Consider the following 22,831-nt stretch of genomic DNA (forward strand, 5'->3'; position numbering starts at 1 on the left):
GTTGACGGAGGCGGGGGACCTTAACGCGCTTAAAGTTTGGGCTACGCTTAAATGTGTAAACAATCATTTCCTGTAGGGCTTCATAGCTCTGAAAGAAGTTTGCCTTCTTTTCTTTTCATAGATAATTGTAAAGGGTTTACTTAGATCCAACCTTTTAGGGTCGGAGGTGTAACGTTAACATCAGGCAGAATTTTATCCTGAGAAAAGCTCTACATCGTCGGGTCACGCAAAAATGGAACCGGGAAGTCTTCGATCATTGATAAAATGCGGGTTCAAGGAGTCGCAGCCTCAGCCGCAGCTTTCTTCTCGGCTCTCTTTTTAGCATCGTCCAACCGAATACTCTTGCGCTCTGTAGCGAGGGAGACCAAGAAGGACACTCCGGCTAGGGCAATACTCCAGATCCGGGCGGCCTTTGTTTCGCCCCATAGGAATATCAATCCAGTACTACATTGTAGTCTAATCAATTCTAATTCATTTAATGGCGTTATGGTTGAGATAAATGCACTTAAAATACTGGATTGTAGGGTGGCGGCTCGCTTGGTTACGTTAAGCAGCGAGTCTAAGCCTGAAGATTCTCATGAACGTACGTATAGATACATGTGGATTGCTATTGTATTTTCAAATAATGTACCCAGGCTCTGACATCACATTGTAGGCTCGTACTTTCCGTATAAACCATCGCCGTTTCTCCTGTTTGATAGGCTTCATCCAGCTATATAAGTAGCTCTCTGTTTATTTCTAGAGAATCAACTCTGCTTCGACCGCAAACTCAAATCTTCAAACGTCAAGTATCATCGTGGATTTCCTAGGTGAATCAATTCCGGTGCGAGGGGGAGGTCAATTACAAGTCATCTTTAATTCTAGGCTTACCTTACTATATAATTGAGCTATGTAGGTCTCTCTAACTAAAGGGAGTGTTATAATGTTTGTTAGTTGTTATAATACAGTGCAAGTTCCTTTCATATGGGTGTATATGGCAGCGACAACTCAGAGATCTTCTGATAGATGCGTATGGTACGCTTACCGAGGATAATTGTTTAAGCAAACCATATATTCGTTTGATCTTCCATTCAACTACTCTCCTCCACTTCTTTATCACACAACACACTATGGCGCCTATCTATCACGGCCAGTGGTCTTTTGACAGGGACACTTTCTACGTGACTTCCTCCAGTGGCCATGTTCACCCACGTGCGACATATTCCGAGCTGGATGACATTTTCTGTGCACCTTTAGGCGACATCAGGGACAGAGCTGACCATCAAGACCACTGGTACGAAGCACAGATTCTCCATTTTGGACTGCCACCGACAAGAAGCAAAGCTGCAGCCAAGATGAGGTTGATGGATGCCTTCCAGGATGAAACTCTAGATGTTCCGGAGCAAATACTTCGGATAGAACAATCGCTGTCAAGGAAGTGGGCCAAACGAGACTCGGAGGCTCGTGTGCTGGGTCCTTCGATGCGGCCCTTATTTCATCCTAGTATCGCGAGAGCTACAGCGACTGACACTACCGAGTTTGGCACCACCCAGAAACCGGGGGGTAATCAGGAGGGAAATGTATTTGGTACAGGCTTCGCCGGAGGAGCCAGTATGCAAGGCAACATGCGACCCCAACGAAACCAGATACAACCCCATGCTCATTCAAATGGAAAAAGACGTAACAATGAAGAGCTCCCGACTCGTCCTATGAAGAATGCCAGATCTCGTGGTGAGACTGGTGGATCCAACTTCCAGGACCAGATCCAGGTCAACCCGAACGGCGATCCCTTCCATCAGAGATCGACAGTTATTCCAGTCTCAGTTGGAAACGGACACCCACTCCCGGCTCCAGGCATGGAGTTCGAACAAATTGGATATCAGACAGTGCCTCTATCGCACCAGACTACCTATGAGACAGTGAGTTGTTTTTATGTGTACAAAAAATGCCGTATAACCATATCTGACCACAAACGCAGGACACACGACTATCTCCACCCGGGCTAATGGACATCGACGGTCCAAGTGATTAATCTGGGTACGGCTACAATCCAGCCAATATTCTCAACCTCAAGGCTAGATGGAGTTCAGTGGCCAAGGTATGAGTGGACTTCGGAATTTGGATTGGTGAAAGCAAATTTGAGATAAGCTAGGGGCATGAGAATTTGTGTAGGGAGGTGTTACTCGGGGGAGAGGAAGATTCGTGAAATGTTTGGAGTTCAATTGATTCAACGGAATTTGATAGCTTGCCAGCCTATCCTTTATGTATCAACCAGTCTACCACTATGATGCCTCATGTCAAAAATCAGTGGTACTCGTTGTCCTTCAACAAGCTTCGCCTCTCCACATAAGTAATCTCAAATCGAAAAGGTGCATCAACAAGCCCAGTTGACTTCTCCCATTGTGGATCCAGATACCACGGCTTGATCAGCAAGACCTCGAAGACGGTGGGTTGTCGAATCTGATGCAGCGGGATAAGCCAATCGTCCAGACGGTTTGTTACGTGAGGATATAAATGGATAGTCAAGTTCTTCAGGCCAGGCAGCTTGGTAGCGAGAACTTGACAGCATTTATTCCAACTTAGACCACCAGGATCCGGAAAGCTGAGCTGCAGAGTGCGAATCATGCTCAAGCGCTGTGGTAGAAGTGTACGCGAAAAATCAATAATCGTATCTGTGTGGTTAAAGAGGAAAGTGTTCTTTTGGAAGATCATATCAATGACCTCGGAGTACCTAGCACGCTGTTAGTTGGCTTATTTCGAACATAGATGGAAGTACTCACAGTCTTCGACAGGTTTGTAAAAGAGGCACGAAATCCGCTCTTCTCGTGTCAAATTTCCACTCGGAGTTCTCATGGTAATATGATCCGTAGTTCATTGGTGTGATGCAGTTTCCCCCGGGCCGACGAGCAAGCAGTCCCCAACAATGATGACTGCATGGACAGAAATTGCGAGGCTCGCTGCATAAAATCCCGACAATTTCTTTATGGGATCGTTTCCATTTGTGCTGGTCCGGTCGAATAATATGCAGCATCCGGCTACATAGATAATGTTCCCAAATGAGAAGTCGGACTTCAGTGGGTAGACATTCGAACAGAGGAGACTGGGCTTGTTGGAGAGTAGATTGTTGCTCGCGTCGTTTTGAAAGTGATAGTCGCCATCCACGACTAGTCGACGCTTTGAGGTCTTCATTCTCCGGAAGTGGTGGGGTGAGTGGCCTGGGGCGGGGTTTTGTAGATAAACTGATGTGATTTGAGTCGTTATCTTGAACTCGGTTCTTCTTTGCCAACCCTAGCTTTTTGCCATCTGCCTCGTCGCCCAGGTTTGGCGCCATATTTGACCTCGTAGAGTGAAAGTTGGATAGTGTTGCGTTGGGCGATAGCGACATAAGGCCTAAACACGCTGACGTTACACGCCAGCGCGCGCCTCAGATGTGGACTCTGAACTTGAGGGCCAAGAGCTAAGATTTCTATGAAGGAGATAGAAATTGAATTGAAGTAAAGATGATAAATCAAACAACGAACGTCTGTCGCCCAAATGTAAAACATATAGTACCGGGCGGCCTTATTTCTTGTCTGCATTAAGCTATGCCAACGAACTATATATCAGAGACAGTGCTCTGCTTCATCATTGAGATTCATCGTTTCTTGCCTTCTCTCCTAGGTGCTATATGTATCGTATTAGTTTATGTTTGTTAAGTATAACATCCTCTCAGATACATATTATCCTGCTTCAGTCACCGAAATCAGACGATACTTGCACTGGATTATCTTTTTCACTTTCGATCAAGCTCGGGATTTCACAGCCCAGGTATGTATAGGGGATTGTTACAGGGAACCCCCATATCGACCCTTCTGCCCGATTATGCCTGATTATGTCTTATAATGCCTTATACATAAGGCATCAACTCAATTCTGCTAGACTTAATTCTCTGAGTGGCCAGACGTTTGCGATGCCGCCTTCAAAGATCTCATTCGAGGGTTGACCTGTCTAGACCTTGCCAGGCGAATCACAGCGCACCAGGCATTGCAGCATGATTGGTTTGTAGGTGTTGAGTGATCGAGAAATAAAGGGGATTTCCTACGTTCGCCGTAGCGTTATATATATTAGGCTCAACATCCATTAGAGACCATGCCTAGTATATGCATTGATGTTTATGGTTTATCTTACTAAGATATTGTTTGCTTAGGCAAGTATGTCAAACCTCTGTTTTTCCCTTCATGGTCTTTCTTTGTCCCTGTAAAGCGATATAGTGCAGTGGAGAAAGTCGGAATCCCTAGTTTAGTGGCCTTATCCTTTAGGCAGAGAAAAGCGAGTGCCCGGTTGTCAAGTAGAGTTTTAGAGAGAGCGAGCCTAGTCAGATCATCACCCCAGAAATGAGAAGCAAGTTGAGATGTTTGTACACTAGGAGATTGTATACTATAGTGTGGTCTATGTGATCCCTACGCTTGCTAGCTGACCGTCCTGGATGGTTGGTGTTGTTGTGTCGTTCTCGTCTTACCTGCATGGCCAGGCTGCCCATCGTGCATTTCGCTCTTCAACAGATGACCTATCGTAGGAGTAGTATTTTTCTTTTTCATAATATTAATCGATCCATCACTCCTTCCTCTTGACATACAGATGACATCAAGTGTCTCTCAAGTCTAACATCCTCTCAGATACTACCTATCCTGCTTCAGTCACGTAAAGCAGACAATACTTACACTGGAATATGTTTTTCGCCTTCGATCAAGCTCGGAACTTTACAGCCCAGGTATATATATGCTGGTTCTCATACATTCTCAACTTGAAACTAACCGCTCAAATACAACAGGCAGGCACCTGGGCTCTTAAGAACCCCAATTTAGCTGCCTGTGCGGTGGCTGGCGCTGGAGGGGTAGCCGTTGTCGCTGCCCCAGTGCTAGTAACTGCTCCGATCCTATCGGGTCTTGGATTCAATACTGCTGGTGTTGCTGCAGGTAATTACAATGTCCAAAGAAGGTCATTTAATTTACGTCGGTTTTGTTAACCTCATGCCGAGAATAGGGTCGTTCGCCGCCGCAATCCAAAGTTCGATAGGTAATGTCGCCGCTGGTAGTTTGTTTGCCGCGGGGCAAAGTGCAGGAGCAGGAGCAGGTGGTCTTGGTCTGGTAGCGGTAAACACTGCTGCACAGGCGGCTGGTGTACTCACAAGTGTGGGAAGTGCTGGTTGGGCCTGGTTTAAGGGAAACCACACTTGCTGAATGATGACTATCACTGGTTGATTGTACCGTTGGCGTACCGGATCTTGAAATGTGCTCGGATATCTTTAGAGCCTTCTATTTGGAATATTTTACTTGCTTTTACTAGGTGGAACTTCTAGTTACAATCTAGCAGTTTGCTTGATAATTGCTTGTCAAAGACTTTCCTATTGCAGGATTGGCAGAGTACTAAGAATCAGTAGAAGATAGCCCTTGTTGAACTGTTACATTGCTTCTCTTTAGAAAGGGGAAAAAAGGATGAAATACCATCAAGTATAGTTAGATGCCATTTTGCGGGCAACGGTATACTCGAGTCGACGGGTAATGATTGGCACAGCCGGAATGTCTAGTGGCACAGCAGTCTAACCTAATTAGTATAGGTCAATCTTGGCACTCTATTTTCAATACACGGACCATTTAATACAGTTTCGCTACTGTAAAATTGTATTGTTTATTTTAATTCATTGATTGGACCTATGTTTTACGGAAACGGTTTAGCCGACATGTTTTCGATGCCTTACAGATCAGGCCTCATTCAGTATAAATTCCCCGCATCCCCACTTTCATCTTCGCCCTTGATAAGCTCAGCTCTTCAACGATATTGTGACTTGAAGACCATGGCTTCATCTGAAAAGAGCATTGTACCGGCCGCTGACCTTCAATCATTTACGGAATATTTAGGAGGCTGCAAACGCATCGTTGCTCTGCTTGGAGCTGGAATCTCAGCAGCGTCAGGCTTACCCACCTTCCGTGGCGCAGGCGGACTCTGGCGCTCCCACGATGCAACCTCCCTCGCAACTCCAGAAGCCTTCGATGAGACTCCTGGTCTTGTCTGGCAGTTCTACAGCTATCGGCGACACATGGCCTTGCAAGCCGACCCAAACAAAGCACACTACGCCTTAGCGGAGCTATCGCGAAGGAATGAAGATTTCATCACATTGAGCCAAAATGTTGACGGTATGGATGTCGGACAAGTGCTTCTGTCTGAATTACTAAAATCCCCTCGCATCGTTTTTAGGTCTCTCTCAGCGAGCGAACCATCCCTCGAAGCAGCTGCACCTTCTTCACGGCACTCTGTTCACTGTCAAATGCACCAATTTCTATTGCGACTACACCGAAGACAACTTCACTGACCCCATAGTTCCTGCCCTCGAAATTCCAAAGAAGAGTTCAGGCCTTAATCCCTCTGCGACCGACAAGACTGGCGAGGAAGCATCGAAAGCGCTTGCAGAAGCGCTGGATGGCACCAGCAACGAAGTAGACATATCCGATGCCAGCAATCCTATCGCCACAGTGAGCAAAGAGGAGCTACCTCAATGTCCGAAATGCAAGGATGGCTTGCTCCGACCGGGAGTCGTATGGTTTGGGGAACCCTTGCCGGAGAAGACGCTCAGCACTGTCGATAAGTGGATCGCGGCGGGGCCAATTGACCTATGTTTGGTCATTGGCACTAGCGCAAGGATCTGGCCAGCTGCGGGGTATGTCCATGAGGCTCGTTCGCAGGGCGCCCGAGTTGCAGTGTGCAATATGGACCGCAAGGATACACCGGGCAAGCTTCATAACGGTGACTGGTTCTTCCAGGGAGATGCAGGCGTTATTATCCCTGAGATACTCAAGAGCGTTATTGGCGAGATCTGAATCTCATGGGAGGATGGATATGGGAATGGCGAATTTTGATATTGGGGTTTGCATGAACTGGTGACGAGACACATGATAGTTGGATGACAAGGAGCTTCAGATTTCATTTAAACTGTTATTTCTAGGTAAATCTACGGATCTTACAAATGAATAGGCCAATTGCACAGACTCCGAGACACCACTGCCGTATACAGATGCCGATCATGCCTCGGGTATTCAAATTTAAAACCCCAGAGATAGCGGAATTATGAGCTGATCCACAATTGCAACCGATTGGCCCGAATCCAACTTGTATTTAATATGCGGGGTTCGTAAGGAGTACATATATAGATCTACATTACCCTAAACATCCAGGGGGTGACATTTAAACTCGGACGCCCCCTCGACAATACGTACCACCATCAATTGTACCTCAATTGCGCGACAGACACAATGAAGTCGACAACTACAGTACCCCAGAAACGAAAGAAGGAAGACAGCGATGATGAGGATGATATTGTCAAAGATGGCAGCCTCACATCCGCTGCTGACAATTTCTTCGAGGCACTGTGTATGTGATCGAAGCTTCACGCAGTCCATTAGAAAGGCTAACCTTCTTTCCAGTTGAGGCCGGTATCACATACTGCTTCGTCAACCTGTTAGTGACTGTATTAGCCACTAATTTTATATGTTCTGACCGGTCCGATAGAGGGAGCGACCATCCCGCGATGTTGGAAGCAATGATCAAGGCTAAGCAAGGTGAGTACCGGATATGTTACCAACAACCAGGGCTGATTTATGATAGAAAACAAACCCAATTTTCCGAGAATCATTACCTGCCCTTCTGAGCTAGTTGCCCTATCAGCTGCACTGGGATATGCTCAAGCTACAGGGGTTCCGGTAGATGACTACGCCCATCATATCAATTCTTTCGCTAACTTCTTGCAAGCAATGCGTAATTGTGCATGTCGACTGCGGCACTCTTGCTATGGGACAGTCCATACATAATGCCTCCGTCAGCAGAGTTCCTGTTTTGTGCTTTGCTGGTTTGAGCCCTTTTACACAGAATGGCGAGTTGTTGGGTTCCAGAACTGAGTTAGCAAGCCAAACGAAGAAGGTTTACATGGAGCCAGCTGGTTGACACTGAAGTACAGGTTCATCCATTGGCTACAAGACGTACCTGATCAAGCAGCGATTGTTCGACAATACTGCAGATACACGGGTGAAATAAAGACCGGACGCAATATCAAACAAATGGTCTCGCGAGCTTTGCAGTTTGCTACATCTGATCCCAAAGGTCCGGCATATCTAATGGCTGCGAGAGAGGTACTCGAGGAAGTAAGTATTCGAAGTTATCGCAATAAACCAAAATTGTCGCTAACCATATCTTATGCAGCGTGTGGGAAAAGAATCTCTAGACGGCGAAATTCTCAGTTCGATCACCCCAAGTGCATTGCCAGAGCAAGGTAGGTTGGTAATTTGAGATTTGAGATTTCACATCGCTGACAGCAATAGAGGTGGAATTGATTGCTAAGTCGTTGATGGGCGCAAAGCGACCGCTTGTTATTACAAGTTATCTTGGTCGGAATCTCAAAGCGCCAGCCCTCTTAGCCGAACTTTGTGATAAACTTCCAATTACCGTCGTGGAGATGGTCGGCTCTGACGTTTGCCTCCGAAGTGACCACGAAGCATATCGCGGCGTTACCGTCACTACTCATCCGGAAGTTCTTCAAGCCGATGTTATTCTTATTCTTGATTGTGATGTGCCCTGGATTCCTACTGCTGGAAAGCCTCGGAGTGGTAAGAATGTCCAAAAAACCATGTTTCAGTGCTGTTCTGACACACACTGCAGGGGCAAGGGTATTCCATCTAGACGTCGATCCGTTGAAGCAACAGATGCCACGTAAGTTCATATATCGACCGTAGTGGTGACTTTTCTCTGATTTTTTGTGAACAATTATGTATCAGTCTTTTCAATCAATGCCACTCGCAAGCTCAAGGTTGGCTGTGGAATTGCGCTTGGGCAAATCAATGCTTTCCTGGATAAACAGGATATCGACCGGGCTAAGTATACCCTGGAGTTTGAGGAGCGGTCAACTAACTACAAAATCTGGAGAGAAACTCTACAAAAAATTGAGTCACCGTCGGAAGATGAAGATGGTGTAGTCAGTGTGCCATACCTGGCATCGAGACTGCGAGATTCTCTCCCTCAAGACACTATTTACGTTTTGGAGGCTGTAACAAATGCAGGGCATCTTATCCACCATTTGAACTTGACTGAGGTATGTATTCATGCCAATGTGCTGACTCTATGCTAATTAAATTCCAGCCGGGAAGTCTGATTGCCAGCGGCGCAGGTGGTCTAGGATGGGGAGGTGGTGCAGCATTGGGCGTCAAGCTAGGCAAGCCCGGCTCATTCATATGTGCAATGTAAGTGTTCACCAGCGCGGGAGCTCTTCCACAATATCTAATAAGCACCAGCGTCGGCGACGGAGTCTATCTATTCTCGCAGATGGAAAGCGTATATTGGATCGCCAGACGCTACAATATCCCCTTCCTCCTCGTTGTGCTCAACAATGGCGGATGGAACGCACCAAAGGTGTCCGCACTTCTGGTTCACAAGGACGGGTTATCGTCGAAGTCGAATAGACGAGGTCAGCCAGATCTAAACTAAATATCTTCTTGTGCACAGTAGCTGATCTAGTACAGATCTCAATATCTCGTTCGACCCTTCTCCCGATTACCCCGGTATCGCTGCTGCAGCCGGTAAGGCGTGGGGTGCAACAGTCACCACACAAATTGAGCTTGATCCTGCTATCAAACAAGCGACAGAAGTTGTTCGAAGTGGTAAATGTGCTGTGGTTGAGGTTTCGTGAGTGGGAATAGTGGCTCTTAACTAACAACCGCTGACTTTCATCTATAGTGTTCCGTCTATGTGGAAAGAGAACTAGTACAAAATGCCTGAGGGGTAAATGGGAAAACCAGTTCTCATTTTCTGGCTTCATGAAGAATTTGCTTCTTTTTGTGGTGTGTTATGCTGAAACTGCGTTGTCTTCAATGCAATGGGAGGTAGTTGTCGCTTTGAAAGTGTGAAATATGTCAGCTACTAGACATGGATTCAATACTAGCTCGTATGCGATTGATCTGATTGATATCTAGATGTAATACTATTCTTGTACTATTCTCCAAGGACTAGATGTGCCTTTTTTTTCCTTTTCTGCCTGAGGTACCCAACCGTTGCTAGGCCAACCTCAAACAAAGCGATAACCTTTTAGAATCGATAACGACTTCTTCTCCCTTTGATGCTGCCAAACCCCCACCATCGACAAACCACCCCGGATTTAAGGCATCATCTAAGGGTTAGTGTCTCCAATCCTGTTATATTGGCTTTTTTTTGGGACTCGAAATTTCAGCTCCTAGGGGATCCCACAGTCCATGAGCTGGTCGAGCCCACACAAATAACACAAGAGACTAACTGTGAATTCCAGTGCTCAGATATCCCTCTTCGCGTCTTGATGCCCTAAGACCAGATCATTTCAGACGTGCTTATCCTGTGAAGTCAACAAACCAACATATCACTTGTCTGACAAGATCTACTCAAACCACACCATCAAAACACGATGGCTAGAGAAAGCACTGCGCCAATGGAGCCCCTCACTCCAGGGGGAAAACCAAACACCCAGCCTCACCCGGCACATGTCCAGGAACCCGAATTCGGAAAACCCTCACCGATCGGCCACGCACAACACAGGTCAAACCACCTTTTCAACATTCCGAAGCCAAACCAATCTCGTGCCGAACATCATCGACCCGTCCCTCGACCGCATCTGCAACAGCAGCCACAATCACACCAGCAAGGCCATTCGAGTGCTACACCGTCGGTGAAGCGAAGCGAGCCATGGGATCCATTCAAGCCGGTCGCACCATCAGCCTACAATAACCCTCGCGGAGGGTTCCAACACGGCGCAGTGAGTATCAAGCGACCCGAAAATGTTACTTGGACAACTCCCCGGGCCCCTAGGCCTGTATATCAATCCAAGCCTGTTCCACCAAAGATGGCGGGCGCGACGAAGAACATACAGAAGTTTATAGATCTCACACGCGACGACACTGATCCTGTTCCAAGGGCATCAGCCTATGCGGCGCCGGGCTTCGGGGCTATGGATATGAATGGCTACGTGGATACGGCTATGGCAAACGAGAACATCAAAGCTTTGCTGGAAGGTGCATTCGAGGATGAGGAAGACAAGGCTGAGCCGAAACCTAAAGGCAAGAAGAAGAAGGGTGGAAAGAAGTCCAAGAAGATGTCACAGAAGAAGCAGAATGATGAAGTCGCGGTGGACAAGAAGAAGGAACAAGCGATCGACGACCTCGATGATCTTGCTGCTCAACTTCAAGGGGTCACAGTGAACGACCCGAAGGATAATAATGGCGCCAAGTCTGGAAAATATTCATCTACCAAGCTTGATGAAAAAGACGATGAGGTGGCAGAGGAGGAAGAAGAGGAAGAGGAAGAGGAAGAGGAAGAGGAGGAGGAGGATTCCGACGATGAAGATGCCGGAGTCGTCGAAGGCTTAAAAGTGACTCTTCTTCCCCATCAAATTGAAGGTGTGAGATGGATGTGTGACAAGGAGACTGGCCGAAAGACATCCAAAGGAATTTTCCCCAAAGGCGGAATCCTTGCAGATGATATGGGTTTGGGAAAAACAGTGCAAGCTATTGCTTTACTGCTCAAAAACCGTAAATCTGATCACGAAAACAGTGATGGAAACACCGAGTCTGAAGGCAAGACGACCAAGTTCCCCCCAAACTGCATTGCCTCTACTTTGGTAATTGCGCCACTTGCACTCATCAAGCAATGGGAGGCAGAAATCAAGGACAAAGTTGAGCCATCCCACAAGCTGAGTGTTTGCATCTATCACGGTACAACTCGCGCAAAGGCTTCAACGACTTTAGACAAATACGATGTTGTGATCACAACGTATGGAACTCTTACCTCCGAATTCAACTCGTCCGCATCAGACAAGGCCAAAAAGGCGGGTATCTTCGCAGTTCATTGGTACCGTATCATTCTTGATGAAGCGCACACAATCAAGAACCGTAATGCCAAAGCCACCCAGTCAGCATACGCATTGGAGGCCCAATACCGCTGGTGCTTGACAGGAACGCCATTGCAAAACAACCTGGATGAGTTGCAGAGTCTAATCAGATTCCTTCGCGTGAAGCCCTATGATGATTTGGCCGCATGGAGAGATCAAATCAGCCGGCCTTTGAATAATGGCCGTGGAGGTCTCGCTATTCAGCGACTGCAGGTCTATCTGAAGGCCTTTATGAAACGGCGCACAAAGGATGTGCTTAGACTGAATGACAATGTGAAGCCTGGCGAAGAAGAACCAGACGGCAAGCCAAAGAAGTCCTCAAATGGATTCCATATCACCAAGCGTGAGGTCATTAAGGTGGCTGCCGAATTCATGCCTGGCGAATTAAACTTCTACAAACGTCTCGAACAGCGAACGGAGAACAGTCTTGAGAAAATAATGGGTGGTTCTAAGGTCGATTACGCTGGAGCTTTGGTTCTGCTGTTGCGTCTTCGCCAGTCCTGTAATCACCCAGACTTAGTCAAGGGTGATTTAGCCAAAGACAAAGATATTCTTTTGCAGAATGGCAGTACGAATAGTCAGTCAAAGTCGGATGACCTTGACAGCATCGCCGATCTTTTCGGGGCGATGAGCGTTGTGGCAAAGAAATGCGATGTTTGCCAAACGGACCTGAGTGCGGCTGAAATCAAGGCTGGTGGCAGTCGCTGTGGTGAATGTGAAGCCGATTTGAATGCCGATGTCATAGGCACAGAAAAGAAGAAGAAAAAGAAGTCGAAGAAGAGCCACAAAAAGCCTGACGTTCCGGACTCACCATCAGCCCGCAAATCCGATGCACAAATTGCTCGTTCTCGCAAAAATCGGCGAGTCATTATTGACAGTGACGACGAAGACGAAGAAGAAGGCGATTGGGTTATACCTCACGACCAGCGCAAGATGCCTAACCTCGAAAAAGCAGGTGGCTCGGACGATGAAGACGCTGAAGGGGGTGGTGAATGGCTCATTTCGGATGATGAGACCGATGATGAGACCGATGATGAGACCGATGATGAGGTCGAATCACCTTCCAGAAGGAAGAGCCAACCCATCATTCTGAGCGATTCCGATGATGAGAGCGATTCCGAAGCGGATGACATCTACAACGATGAAGGAGAAAACGGAGAGCTTCCATCCACTAAGATTCGTCATCTTATGCGAATTCTGCATCGCGAGGCACCGGACTTCAAGTTCATCGTTTTCTCCGTCTTCACATCTATGCTTGATAAGATTGAGCCCTTCTTGAAGAGGGCTAATATTGGCTTCGCTCGCTACGATGGTGGAATGACAAATAACCACCGCGAGGCTAGTCTCGAAAAGCTCCGAAACAACAGAGGCACTCGGGTCTTGCTCTGCAGTCTACGTGCTGGTGCATTAGGCCTCAATCTGACAGCCGCTAGCCGTGTCGTTATCTTGGAGCCCTTCTGGAATCCCGTAAGTTCCAATTTTATATCGTCTATTGCGCATTGTGCTAACCCCAAAGCTAGTTTGTCGAGGAGCAAGCTATTGATCGTGTCCATCGCCTGAATCAAACCATCGACGTGAAGATCTACAAGATGGTCATCAAGGGTACCGTGGAGGAACGCATTGTTGCGTTGCAGGACCGCAAGCGCGAACTGGCCAATGCCACTATCGAGGGCAAGACCGGCGCTGGCAAGCTCACCGTGCGCGACATGATGGCGCTCTTTGGTCGTGATGCAGAATCCCGATTCACCGATAACCAGAGCACCCTAGACTTCAACCAGCCTACTCGACTGCTGAATACTGGTGATGAGAATGAGCCTGCTTCTTCCTCCACTCAGGAGTCTGCACACTCTGTTCCGCGCAGCCGGGGAAACGAGGTCAAGCCTAACCGGCCGCGAAATGAAGACTCGGTTTATGGCCGACGCTGGTAATCAGCATGGTACGAAATTATGAAATGAAATTTGGAGATAACGTTTGCGGGAGTCCCGGTTGGTGTCAGGAATGTGTTCGTATTTCTATTAAATTTATTTCATTTCTTGTTTGATGTTATATTTTACTGGCTCATCTCGTACATCTCTTCAACCCATTGCTACTATGCTAAAACACACGTCTCCTTGCCCTTCATTCCCCATTGTCGGCCTGAGGTTGCTCCAGGCTAAAGAGTGGTGGAACCTTGGTCATTTGATGGCTGGCCTCACGCCTCCCATGTATCCGGAAACAATGCCCGCGAGTCGGATTCCCGCCCAATTTTAGACATGGCGATTTCACAATGGCGCTCGGCATTGTGCTCCGATTGGCATACCTACGAATCTGGATAACAACTGCCGTCGCTATAGATCGGAGCAGTTAAGCACTATTACTACAAGTGTGCGGTATGCCATCTATTTAGTACTGATGGGTGGGCTAACTCAACTTCTATGATCTATTCTGACTTATTATACTTGATATGGCAGGGCAGAAGCTAATTGAGAGTCTAGTTGTCAAATCCAAGTCGGTCTTAATGTCGCCATCCAACACGCTTATCACGCTCTAGCTGCGCAGACCACTCATCTAGAATGTGTGGGGTATCGAGCAGAGCTGATTCTCGATGGGCCGGAACAGGTACCTCCATGTCAGGTTCTATGGTTCTGGTCCGGAATCGCCGAGTCTGGCCTTCGTGCGCTTGAATGTCAGTAATTACCTGGAGATCTTTGATTGAATTGCACCGGCAGAGCACGGAGTTGACCAGCACGCCAAACCTCTCAAGATCAAAGAGCGGACTAGGGTCAATGCAAACGTTGACACTCCTCGAATGGTCTGGATATATTCAAGCCAGGACTCGATCAGACCATTTGCCGAAGCTTCTACCATGGATCTGAGAGTCTGGTCCAAAGGATTGCGAGCGATTCTCTAATGGTAGTTTCCGGCGAACCGGACAAGGGAACCGAGGACATGCTCCCAGGGAGGAAGCTTGTTTCTGGTGGATCATGCCTTGATAGGTTGAAAGCCCACAGAAGAAAGCATGAGCTGGGAAAGAAAACCCCCGTAACCCCGGTTGAAGCATGGCATCCTGGAGATCTTTCAATCTTGTAACTATATACTCTTCCGGTCTCCTTTGGTTCTCTTCATATACTCTGTGTGCACCCAAATTCTCCTTGATACACGATGATTCATGCTTAACCGCGTGAATAATCGCTAACATTCTGTAAGCTGCTTCCTGCCAAATTCGCTGCCCAGTTTATAGCTAACGCTGGTGGCCTTCCTAGTTTGAACCATTCTCAGCTGCTCTCTCTGCTGAGGATTCAAGGCTGAGATATGTCTTCACCGTCCGACATTAAAGATAACGGGGATTGGACGGTCATTTACGATGACCAGAGTGACGATGGCCAGAATGGCAAGAAAGAAGAAAAGCCTTCTCGAAGGAGGCAGTCTCTCGCGCGAACGTTATCTATACCGAAGAGCATGTGCATCATGTCTGACAACAAGACTGAAGTATCAACGGCAGCCGAGCTGCTATCCCCGAAGTTGAAATTGCCTCAACTGGGCACCGACTCGGCGGAAAGAGTCTTTCCTGTTCGATCCGTCGTCTCGTTTGATTCCACGCCTTCATCTGCCCTGCAGACACCTTCCCTCGATAAGCTCGAAACACCGATATCGCCTTTTTCGGACACATGGAGTGCAGGCTCCACCAATGAACAAGCGGGCGATCAGCAGAAAAGTCCACCTGGGAAAAGTACGAATGCTGAGGATGGTGTCTCAAAGAGACCCGACCATCCCATTCGACCGCGTGCCGAGAGTGAAATTCCATCGGTACTCAAAGGAAAGTCTTGCTCCAGCCATAATCTTGACATTTTGGCGCAATTGAAAACCACTGTGCAAAGCGGTGGCGAGATCCTTGACATCCACAAATCAACAAAGGGGATATGCTACTCGCATGAAGATGAAGAGAACATCTTCATTCAATCATTCGGTGCACTCGTTGTGATGAAAGAGTCCAACGGTAACTTTGAAGTGCGTATAGCGAGTGAAAATTCCCAAGAAATCATTGGGTATTCTCCTGATGAGCTCTTTGGGCTTCGAACATTTTGTGATATATTGCCACCCTCACAACACAGCAACTTTCTTGCTCATTCTCAATTCGTTTTGAGCGACGACTACTCAGTCCAGGACTCTGGTCCTGAGGTCTTCTTCCTTTGTGTATTATCACCTGACGGATATACCCAGGGTACTTGGTGTACCATGCATACGAGCACAGTATATAAGGACTATATCATTTGCGAGCTTCAGCCCGAGCCTCGAGGGACAAAGGTTCAGCCCGGTTTGGAGAACCCCGAAACTCAAACGACAAAAGCGGATAGCCGGACCTTGGATATGACCTCTGGGGCATTTCCTGAGGATATCAATCCTCCGGGGAAAGACCTTGATACCAGAAACAGCAAAGTTCCCGACCCATCGGAGCTTCTCAATACCATCCCTCGAATTCTCCAGCGATTTGCAACTGCTCAAACGCTAGAAGCGCTCGTTCAAAATACCATCGCCACTCTGCAAAATATCATTGAATTTGACAGAACTACCATGTATCATTTTGATATTGACCGCAATGGAATCGTGGTCGCCGATGCGATTGATGATTCGTCGGGGTTAACTTCGTACGAAGGCGTGCATTTCCCGGAATCAACCTTCCCCGAAGGATTGAAGAAACTATACACACGCAATACTGTATGCTGCTCTTGTTCTAGAAGTCAGGGCAGTTCAAAACTTGTGTATCGGGCTTCCACCAACAAAAGGCCCCTCGACATGTCAAACACCTATATCCATGCAGCACCGGCGCCCTCAACGCCGCATACCGATAATCCCGTGAGGGCCTGTTTGTCAATCCAAATCAATGTCTTTGGCAAGCTTTGGGGTCTCATATCATGTCAGTCCTACGACAGTGGCCAAATGCTCCATCCGCTCATCCAGAAAGTGTGCTGGTTTGTAGCCGAGGCGGTTTCAAGTAACATTGAGCGTCTGTCTTACACCTTACCCTTTCAATTTCGAGAGCCGGACATCTCTTTGGATAAAATGCGCACATCTCAGGCTATAAAGACCCCACCTGGTGATCTTCTCAGTCTGTTCGGGGCAGATTACGCTGCAGCGTCGATCATGGGCGAGGCTAAAATCTTGGGGAAACCAATCGACTCACAGGAAGTTTTGGCATTGTTCGAATACATGAAAGCTAAAGAGAATGACACGGTATTTTGGTCTGCAGATATCGCTGCCGATTTTCGGGATCTCAATTACTCGCCCGGCTTTCATCATCTTTCTGGTTTGCTTTACGTTCCTCTTTCCGTGGATGGTCGTGATTTTATCATCTTCTTCCGGGCTGATTTAGAGAGCCATAAACTTGCTTCTGATTCAAGTCGACAACATGAATGGTCGTCGGCAGAGTTTGGAAAGGCATCTGTACTGTCTTTGCTCTATCGCACTTTCACCGATATATGGCAAGAGAAGGAGGCTACACTGCAGAACAACCAGTTGATGAGGCTTTTACTGGCTAATTCGGCGCACGAGTTCAGAACACCTCTAAATGCGATCATCAACTACCTGGAGATCGTTCTCGATGGTTCTCTGAATCAAGAAACACGAGATCATATTTCCAGATCTCACTCGGCTTCTAAGTCATTGGTATACATCATCAATGACCTTCTAGATCTCACGAATACGGAAAACGGGCAAAAGTTGATAAAGGACGAGGTATTAGATCTCTCCGAGACCCTCACGGAAGCAACAGACATATTCTGGGAAGAAGCAAGACAGAAGCATGTCGATCTACAAGTAGTCCAACACGCAGCCCTACCTCCCGTCCTCGGAGATCAACGGCGGGTACGCCAGGTGATCACAAACTTGATCAGTAATGCTATACAGCACACATCTACTGGAGCAGTAACAATCGAGTCTTGTGTTGTTCCCGAGCCGCTGGAGTCAGATCATATCTGTGTCGAAGTCGCAATACATGATACCGGGTCTGGCATGTCCCAACAGACTGTCGAAACATTGTTCTGTGAGCTGGAACAAGTATCCAACAAGGGATATATGCAGAATCCCAACTCATACGAACATACTTCAAGTGGCCGTGTATTCGAGACGGAAAGTGTGCTTGGCCTGGGCCTCGCACTGGTCGCCCGAATCGTGCGCAATATGAACGGTCAGCTAAGCTTGAAGTCTGAAGAAGGCAAGGGAAGTTGCTTCAAGATCAGGCTTGTGTTTCCTCTTCCGGGTGAAGATAGTATTCAAAAGCAGAACTCGTGTGCTACGTCAAACGGACATGTGCAGGGGGATGAAAGAAAAGAAGACACAAAGAAAGACACCACATCCTCGAATTGCGTAACAAACCAGAACGAAGGGGGTATTCCATGTGAATGTGGTCAAAGTCCAGAATTCGAATCAGGAAAATGCGTCGTGCACGCCGAGGTAAGCTTGAAAACCGGGGAATCAAGAAAGCTCTCCCTTTCTGGCGAACAGCTCGATCAGAGCCACCAGCCACAGGTACCGGCCGCTTTCCTTCCAAAAGAAGATCCTGGGCAATCATCAGAAGCGTCCAAATCTCCTGTCAAAGAACCCTTTTCGATCTCACCACCCACAAAATCCCCTACCGACCAGCCCCAACCCCTTAAACCAAGCGTCTCTCCCACGATGGACTGGAACCTCCACGTCCTCGTCGCGGAAGACGACCCAATCAATAGTACCATCATGCAAAAGCGCCTTGAGAAATTCGGCCACACAGTGCACATGACAAGCAACGGCAAAGAATGCGTATCTGCCTATAAAGCAGATCCCACCCGCTTTGACGCAGTGCTGATGGATCTACAAGTATGTCAACCAAGAATTAAACAAATTCCAACTCAATGCACATACTGACACTCAATTTCTCGCTGCAGATGCCCATCGTCGATGGCCTTGGTGCAACACAGATGATACGCGAATACGAGCAAGAGCTGGCTAATGGAGACACGCCTGCGCCTCGCATTCCCATTTTTGCTGTCTCGGCTTCCTTGCTCGAGGAGAATCGGAAGATGTACATGGATTCGGGCTTTGATGGATGGGTCATGAAGCCCATTGATTTCCACAGGGTTGATCGGTTGCTTGGGGGTGTTAGGCTTCAGTGGGTGCGCCAGGAGGTTGTTTACCGGCCTGGTGTGTGGGAGGCTGGAGGGTGGTTTGAGGCATAGATATCCAGAATGGTCATAGGAGCTGAGATGGAGGTTATTTCGACTCGAAGAACTCTGAGAAGGGGGTGAAAATATCCAATACCCAAATCGGGGCATTGAAATCATATGCAAAAATTCTAGTCTTTCTCCATGGTATCTATACAAACAGAAAAGTAAATGCAAAATGCAACAAAATAAAAAACAAATGTAGGTAAACTCGTTATATCAAAAATTTTCCGCTATATCGTTAAAGTCAGGCACTGTATCTCCACACTTGAACGAAGGGCTATATGCCTTGCTTGGCATATATCCATTCTTCCATGCGGTCCGATAACTCCACTGCGCGGCTGACTCTGTCCGCCAGGTCCAGTAGAACCATCCCATTGCCGTTTCGAAGGAAGACATCTGTGCCTCGGCATATGTCTGAAGGAACTTCTTGTAGGTATCCGAATACTCCGATGGGTCCTCGTTCGCATTCGAGCAGCTGCACGTTCCTTCGGCCGCTGTTGGGCAATAAGCCGTCGTGGAAGTGGTAGAGTACGTCCCTTCCCATCGAGTACCTCGGCCGACGTTGTTCAAATACTGCGCGCAGTCGGTGTCTGCCTGCGACCATTCACCGCAAATGGTTGGACCCCATCTGGTTGTGTATTAGCATATGAGATTACAAAGAGAAGGCAGCTCAATTTACCCAGAAGTAGTCGTGTTGATCTCCTTGATCATAGGGTACCAACTATTACAGATAATGTTGACCTTGGCGGTGTGGTTCAACACGATCTCACCCGTGTTGAAGGTAGTATATTGATGGGTGTCGAGGTACATGTTGTCCGGGTGGGTTTTGAACATGCTGTCCCACTTGGCGAGATTCAAAAACCCATCATGCAGGACAATAGTGGCAGTGACACCATTCTTCCGGACGAGTTCCGCTGCCTCCTGGGTCCAATTTAGGACCTTTTCGGTGGGCAGGGTGAGCATCAATGGCTCGTTCACCAGACCGTAGATCGTCACCACATTCTTATACCGGTCTTGGGCAAAGAACTGCGATAGTTGGTTGTGAATCTCAAGCGACCGCTTACGGTTGAGCGTACCGTCTGTACCGGCCAACCAGCCGATGCTGCCCTGTCGGCCGCTGTGGTTCCAGCCATTTTGACTGCCAGGCAGTCCGTGGAGGTCGAGTTTGATCCGTAGTCCATACTTGCGACACCACTCGATTGCGCGGAGTAGATAACGCCACGCAATCTTAGGGACGTATGGGTCGTCGTCGTAGGTAGTCACGGCCCAATAGGAGTATGGGATGCGGACGTGATCCAGTCCGGCCTCCTTGATCTCTTTTATATCCGACTCTGAGATAAATTCGGCATAATGCTGCTCAATCGTGGCCGCTGCGGAGCTTCCAAGCTTTTTAGTCAAGGTGTACTCGTCGATGATACCAGCGCTAGATGGCCACTTGCTGAACAACGACGGGACAATGAAGGGCTCGATAGACAGCCATCCGCCTAGATTGACTCCGCGGATCGGCTGTGTGCCGTAAGGGAAGGCCTTGTTAAGAGCAGGCACATTGTCGTTCGCCCGGGCAGTGTCATCCCAAGTCGAGTTGATGCCCATAACGGAAAGACCACCCACAGTGGCATTTGTGAACGTAAGGTTGAACCCTTCGGTCTGGTACCACGTAAATGGATCCAAGTAGGTGCCCTTGGCGTAACTCTAAAGTACCGTTGTCAGCAAATCCCATTGAGGTGATACACTCGAGACTTACTGGTATGCTTGCGCGGCTGATACCGTCCAAATTAGAGGTAGTCGAACTGTCCCCGGAGGAGGAACTCGCTTTTGAATCCGAGCCCTTGTTTTTTGACACAACAATTGCAACCGGGATGATGATGGCAAGCAAGAGGAGCACGGCCAGGAGGCATCCGACCAAGATACGTTTCTTTCTCGACCAGTTAGACCAAAATTTCCAAGCCGGTGGCCCTCGGTTGTCCGAGCTGCCTTCCCAGCTGTCTTCATCTTTCCAATGATCTTGCACAGCAGGCCCACCACCGCCACGACGACGAACCCGGGCATCAGAGCTATGGCCTTCTTCCAAATAAGCACCAGACACAACCCGTGCGCCGGCTTTATGGCGTGAGTGGCCCTGCGCAACTTCAGCACCAAGTGCCGCACCAGCAGCGGCGTCCAAAGCAGCTCGCTTCCGCTGTCGTCGACGTTCCCGACGCAAGTCATCTTCTCCACGAGACTTTTTGATGCGGTCCATATCCTCGTGCTCAGCAGCAAGACGCGCCATGGCATCCACACTCAAGAGGTGCGCAGCACTACTCGAAGACTCAGTGCTGCGATGTTTCTTCGCCGAGGCTGCAGCAGCAGCAGCATCAATTTCCCGCTGACGCTCCCTTTCTCTTTCGCGCTCGCGCCGTCTCCGGCGACGCGCCTCAGCCTCAAGGTCGAGATCAACATCCCTGGCCCGTCTATCTCTAGCCGGACTGGCACTCGCACTCTCCTCTCTGCGATACCGCCTCTCGCGATCCGGCCGTTTAGCAGGCGACGTAGCAGGTGAGTCCTTCACCCTAGAACTCCCCCTCTCCCGTTCCCTATCCCGTCTTCTCCCCTCTCCAGACTCTTCATAAGCAAGTCCAGCCTCCTCCTCCCTCCGTTTGCGCCGCCGTTCCCTGCGCCGTTCCCGCTCCTCGTCATAATCGTCGCGTTCATTATGCGAGCTCGACTCGTATCCTGCTTCCCCACGGAAGCGGTATTTTGCGGTGCGCGCGTTGCCAGGACTGGACGTTGCGCCTTCGTCGGTGTCCTCGTAGCGGCCACGGATGTACTCCCTATCTCGGTCTCGGCGCGAGCGCTCTTGCTCACGTGTGCGGTCGCGATCCCGATCCCGATCCCGATCCCGGTCGCGTCTGTCGGGTCGGTCTCGGTCTCGGGATTGGCTGGGCATGCCAGATGGGGGTGGGGGTTATGGTGTGGTATGCGCTGATCGGGATGGGGAATGTGGAATTATTGTTCGTGGTGATTGTTGATTGGGTTGTTGTTAGGTGAGAAGAGGAAGGGGAAGGAGAATTGATCGGAATGTATCGAGGTTGGGTTGGACACGTGGGCATTGAGGAAATCCAGCCAAGTATCTTGGAACGCCATCTATATGGGGTCGGTATGAGTTTGTTTTGCTTTTTCCCCGCACGGATATCCCGCCAAGAGATTGTATAACGAGGTAAAATGTCTTTGTGTTAGGGTTAAAGCCCTTGATATATTATATTATATACTCTGTAAAGCTCACGCCTTCATGGTGTATACCTACTTTGTCATTCTAGGTTAGTAGGTGTAAATGGTTGCGGAGCAACGGGTGATATACGCGTCCTCATATTTGTACGGAGTACGGATACTCCGTACCTACAGTCTAGATACAAAGATGCGAAACAACTCATTTGTATATTGAAATGCAAGATATAACATTAAATACACCAATCCCAGTCCACATAGACATGCTCCGGTCCATTCTAACCAAAATACAAACGTTCATATCAACGAGTCAGGGTATGAAAACTCCAAAACACAATATAAGGTTAAAGAAGACATCATTGCGAAGAAAAAGAAACAAAAGTGAACAACGCCGACCGAAAAGAGGAGTGATAAGGAAGAAATAAAACGCGGGTCTGATTGTTTGTGTCTGCCATAAGTATGGATCTGTACAGCTGTAGGGGAAGATGGAGACGTGGCGATACATCATGATGGTGATGATATATAAAGATAGGGATGAAAG

The 22,831-nt window shown here is 48.2% G+C and overlaps 8 protein-coding genes across 8 annotated transcripts; 6 read left to right on the forward strand and 2 right to left on the reverse strand.

Moving 5' to 3' along the window:
• Positions 1-1,109: 1,109 nt before the first annotated feature.
• Positions 1,110-2,011, forward strand: N7518_004936 (uncharacterized protein; the record flags this gene model as incomplete). The annotated part of the gene is made up of 2 exons (XM_057185863.1): positions 1,110-1,898; positions 1,958-2,011. 2 exons carry the CDS (start codon positions 1,110-1,112, stop codon positions 2,009-2,011), a joined length of 843 nt encoding a protein of 280 aa, XP_057042633.1.
• A 272-nt stretch (positions 2,012-2,283) lies between these two features.
• Positions 2,284-3,364, reverse strand: N7518_004937 (uncharacterized protein; the record flags this gene model as incomplete). Its single annotated transcript, XM_057185864.1, has 2 exons — positions 2,284-2,710; positions 2,760-3,364. 2 exons carry the CDS (start codon positions 3,362-3,364, stop codon positions 2,284-2,286), a joined length of 1,032 nt encoding a protein of 343 aa, XP_057042634.1.
• Positions 3,365-4,687: 1,323 nt separating this feature from the next.
• Positions 4,688-5,198, forward strand: N7518_004938 (uncharacterized protein; the record flags this gene model as incomplete). Its single annotated transcript, XM_057185865.1, has 3 exons — positions 4,688-4,729; positions 4,790-4,934; positions 5,002-5,198. 3 exons carry the CDS (start codon positions 4,688-4,690, stop codon positions 5,196-5,198), a joined length of 384 nt encoding a protein of 127 aa, XP_057042635.1.
• Positions 5,199-5,812: 614 nt separating this feature from the next.
• N7518_004939 (SIR2 family NAD-dependent protein deacylase) lies at positions 5,813-6,833 on the forward strand (the record flags this gene model as incomplete). The annotated part of the gene is made up of 2 exons (XM_057185866.1): positions 5,813-6,152; positions 6,214-6,833. The coding sequence occupies 2 exons, from the start codon at positions 5,813-5,815 to the stop codon at positions 6,831-6,833; spliced, it is 960 nt and encodes a 319-aa protein (XP_057042636.1).
• Positions 6,834-7,265: 432 nt separating this feature from the next.
• Positions 7,266-9,763, forward strand: N7518_004940 (uncharacterized protein; the record flags this gene model as incomplete). Its single annotated transcript, XM_057185867.1, has 13 exons — positions 7,266-7,383; positions 7,437-7,571; positions 7,618-7,712; positions 7,762-7,907; positions 7,967-8,150; positions 8,209-8,278; positions 8,322-8,612; positions 8,665-8,715; positions 8,781-9,094; positions 9,142-9,242; positions 9,294-9,466; positions 9,522-9,684; positions 9,736-9,763. The coding sequence occupies 13 exons, from the start codon at positions 7,266-7,268 to the stop codon at positions 9,761-9,763; spliced, it is 1,869 nt and encodes a 622-aa protein (XP_057042637.1).
• A 669-nt stretch (positions 9,764-10,432) lies between these two features.
• On the forward strand, positions 10,433-13,839 carry N7518_004941 (putative SNF2 family helicase/ATPase; the record flags this gene model as incomplete). Its single annotated transcript, XM_057185868.1, has 2 exons — positions 10,433-13,378; positions 13,432-13,839. 2 exons carry the CDS (start codon positions 10,433-10,435, stop codon positions 13,837-13,839), a joined length of 3,354 nt encoding a protein of 1,117 aa, XP_057042638.1.
• A 1,363-nt stretch (positions 13,840-15,202) lies between these two features.
• On the forward strand, positions 15,203-19,098 carry N7518_004942 (uncharacterized protein; the record flags this gene model as incomplete). The annotated part of the gene is made up of 2 exons (XM_057185869.1): positions 15,203-18,739; positions 18,808-19,098. The coding sequence occupies 2 exons, from the start codon at positions 15,203-15,205 to the stop codon at positions 19,096-19,098; spliced, it is 3,828 nt and encodes a 1,275-aa protein (XP_057042639.1).
• Positions 19,099-19,302: 204 nt separating this feature from the next.
• exg2 (putative exo-beta-1,3-glucanase) lies at positions 19,303-22,012 on the reverse strand (the record flags this gene model as incomplete). The annotated part of the gene is made up of 3 exons (XM_057185870.1): positions 19,303-19,714; positions 19,766-20,778; positions 20,831-22,012. The coding sequence occupies 3 exons, from the start codon at positions 22,010-22,012 to the stop codon at positions 19,303-19,305; spliced, it is 2,607 nt and encodes an 868-aa protein (XP_057042640.1).
• Positions 22,013-22,831: the final 819 nt, after the last annotated feature.

The sequence above is a fragment of the Penicillium psychrosexuale genome (genome assembly GCF_028828465.1).
Source record: "Penicillium psychrosexuale strain IBT 29551 chromosome Unknown utg000003l, whole genome shotgun sequence".
Taxonomy (NCBI): domain Eukaryota; kingdom Fungi; phylum Ascomycota; class Eurotiomycetes; order Eurotiales; family Aspergillaceae; genus Penicillium; species Penicillium psychrosexuale.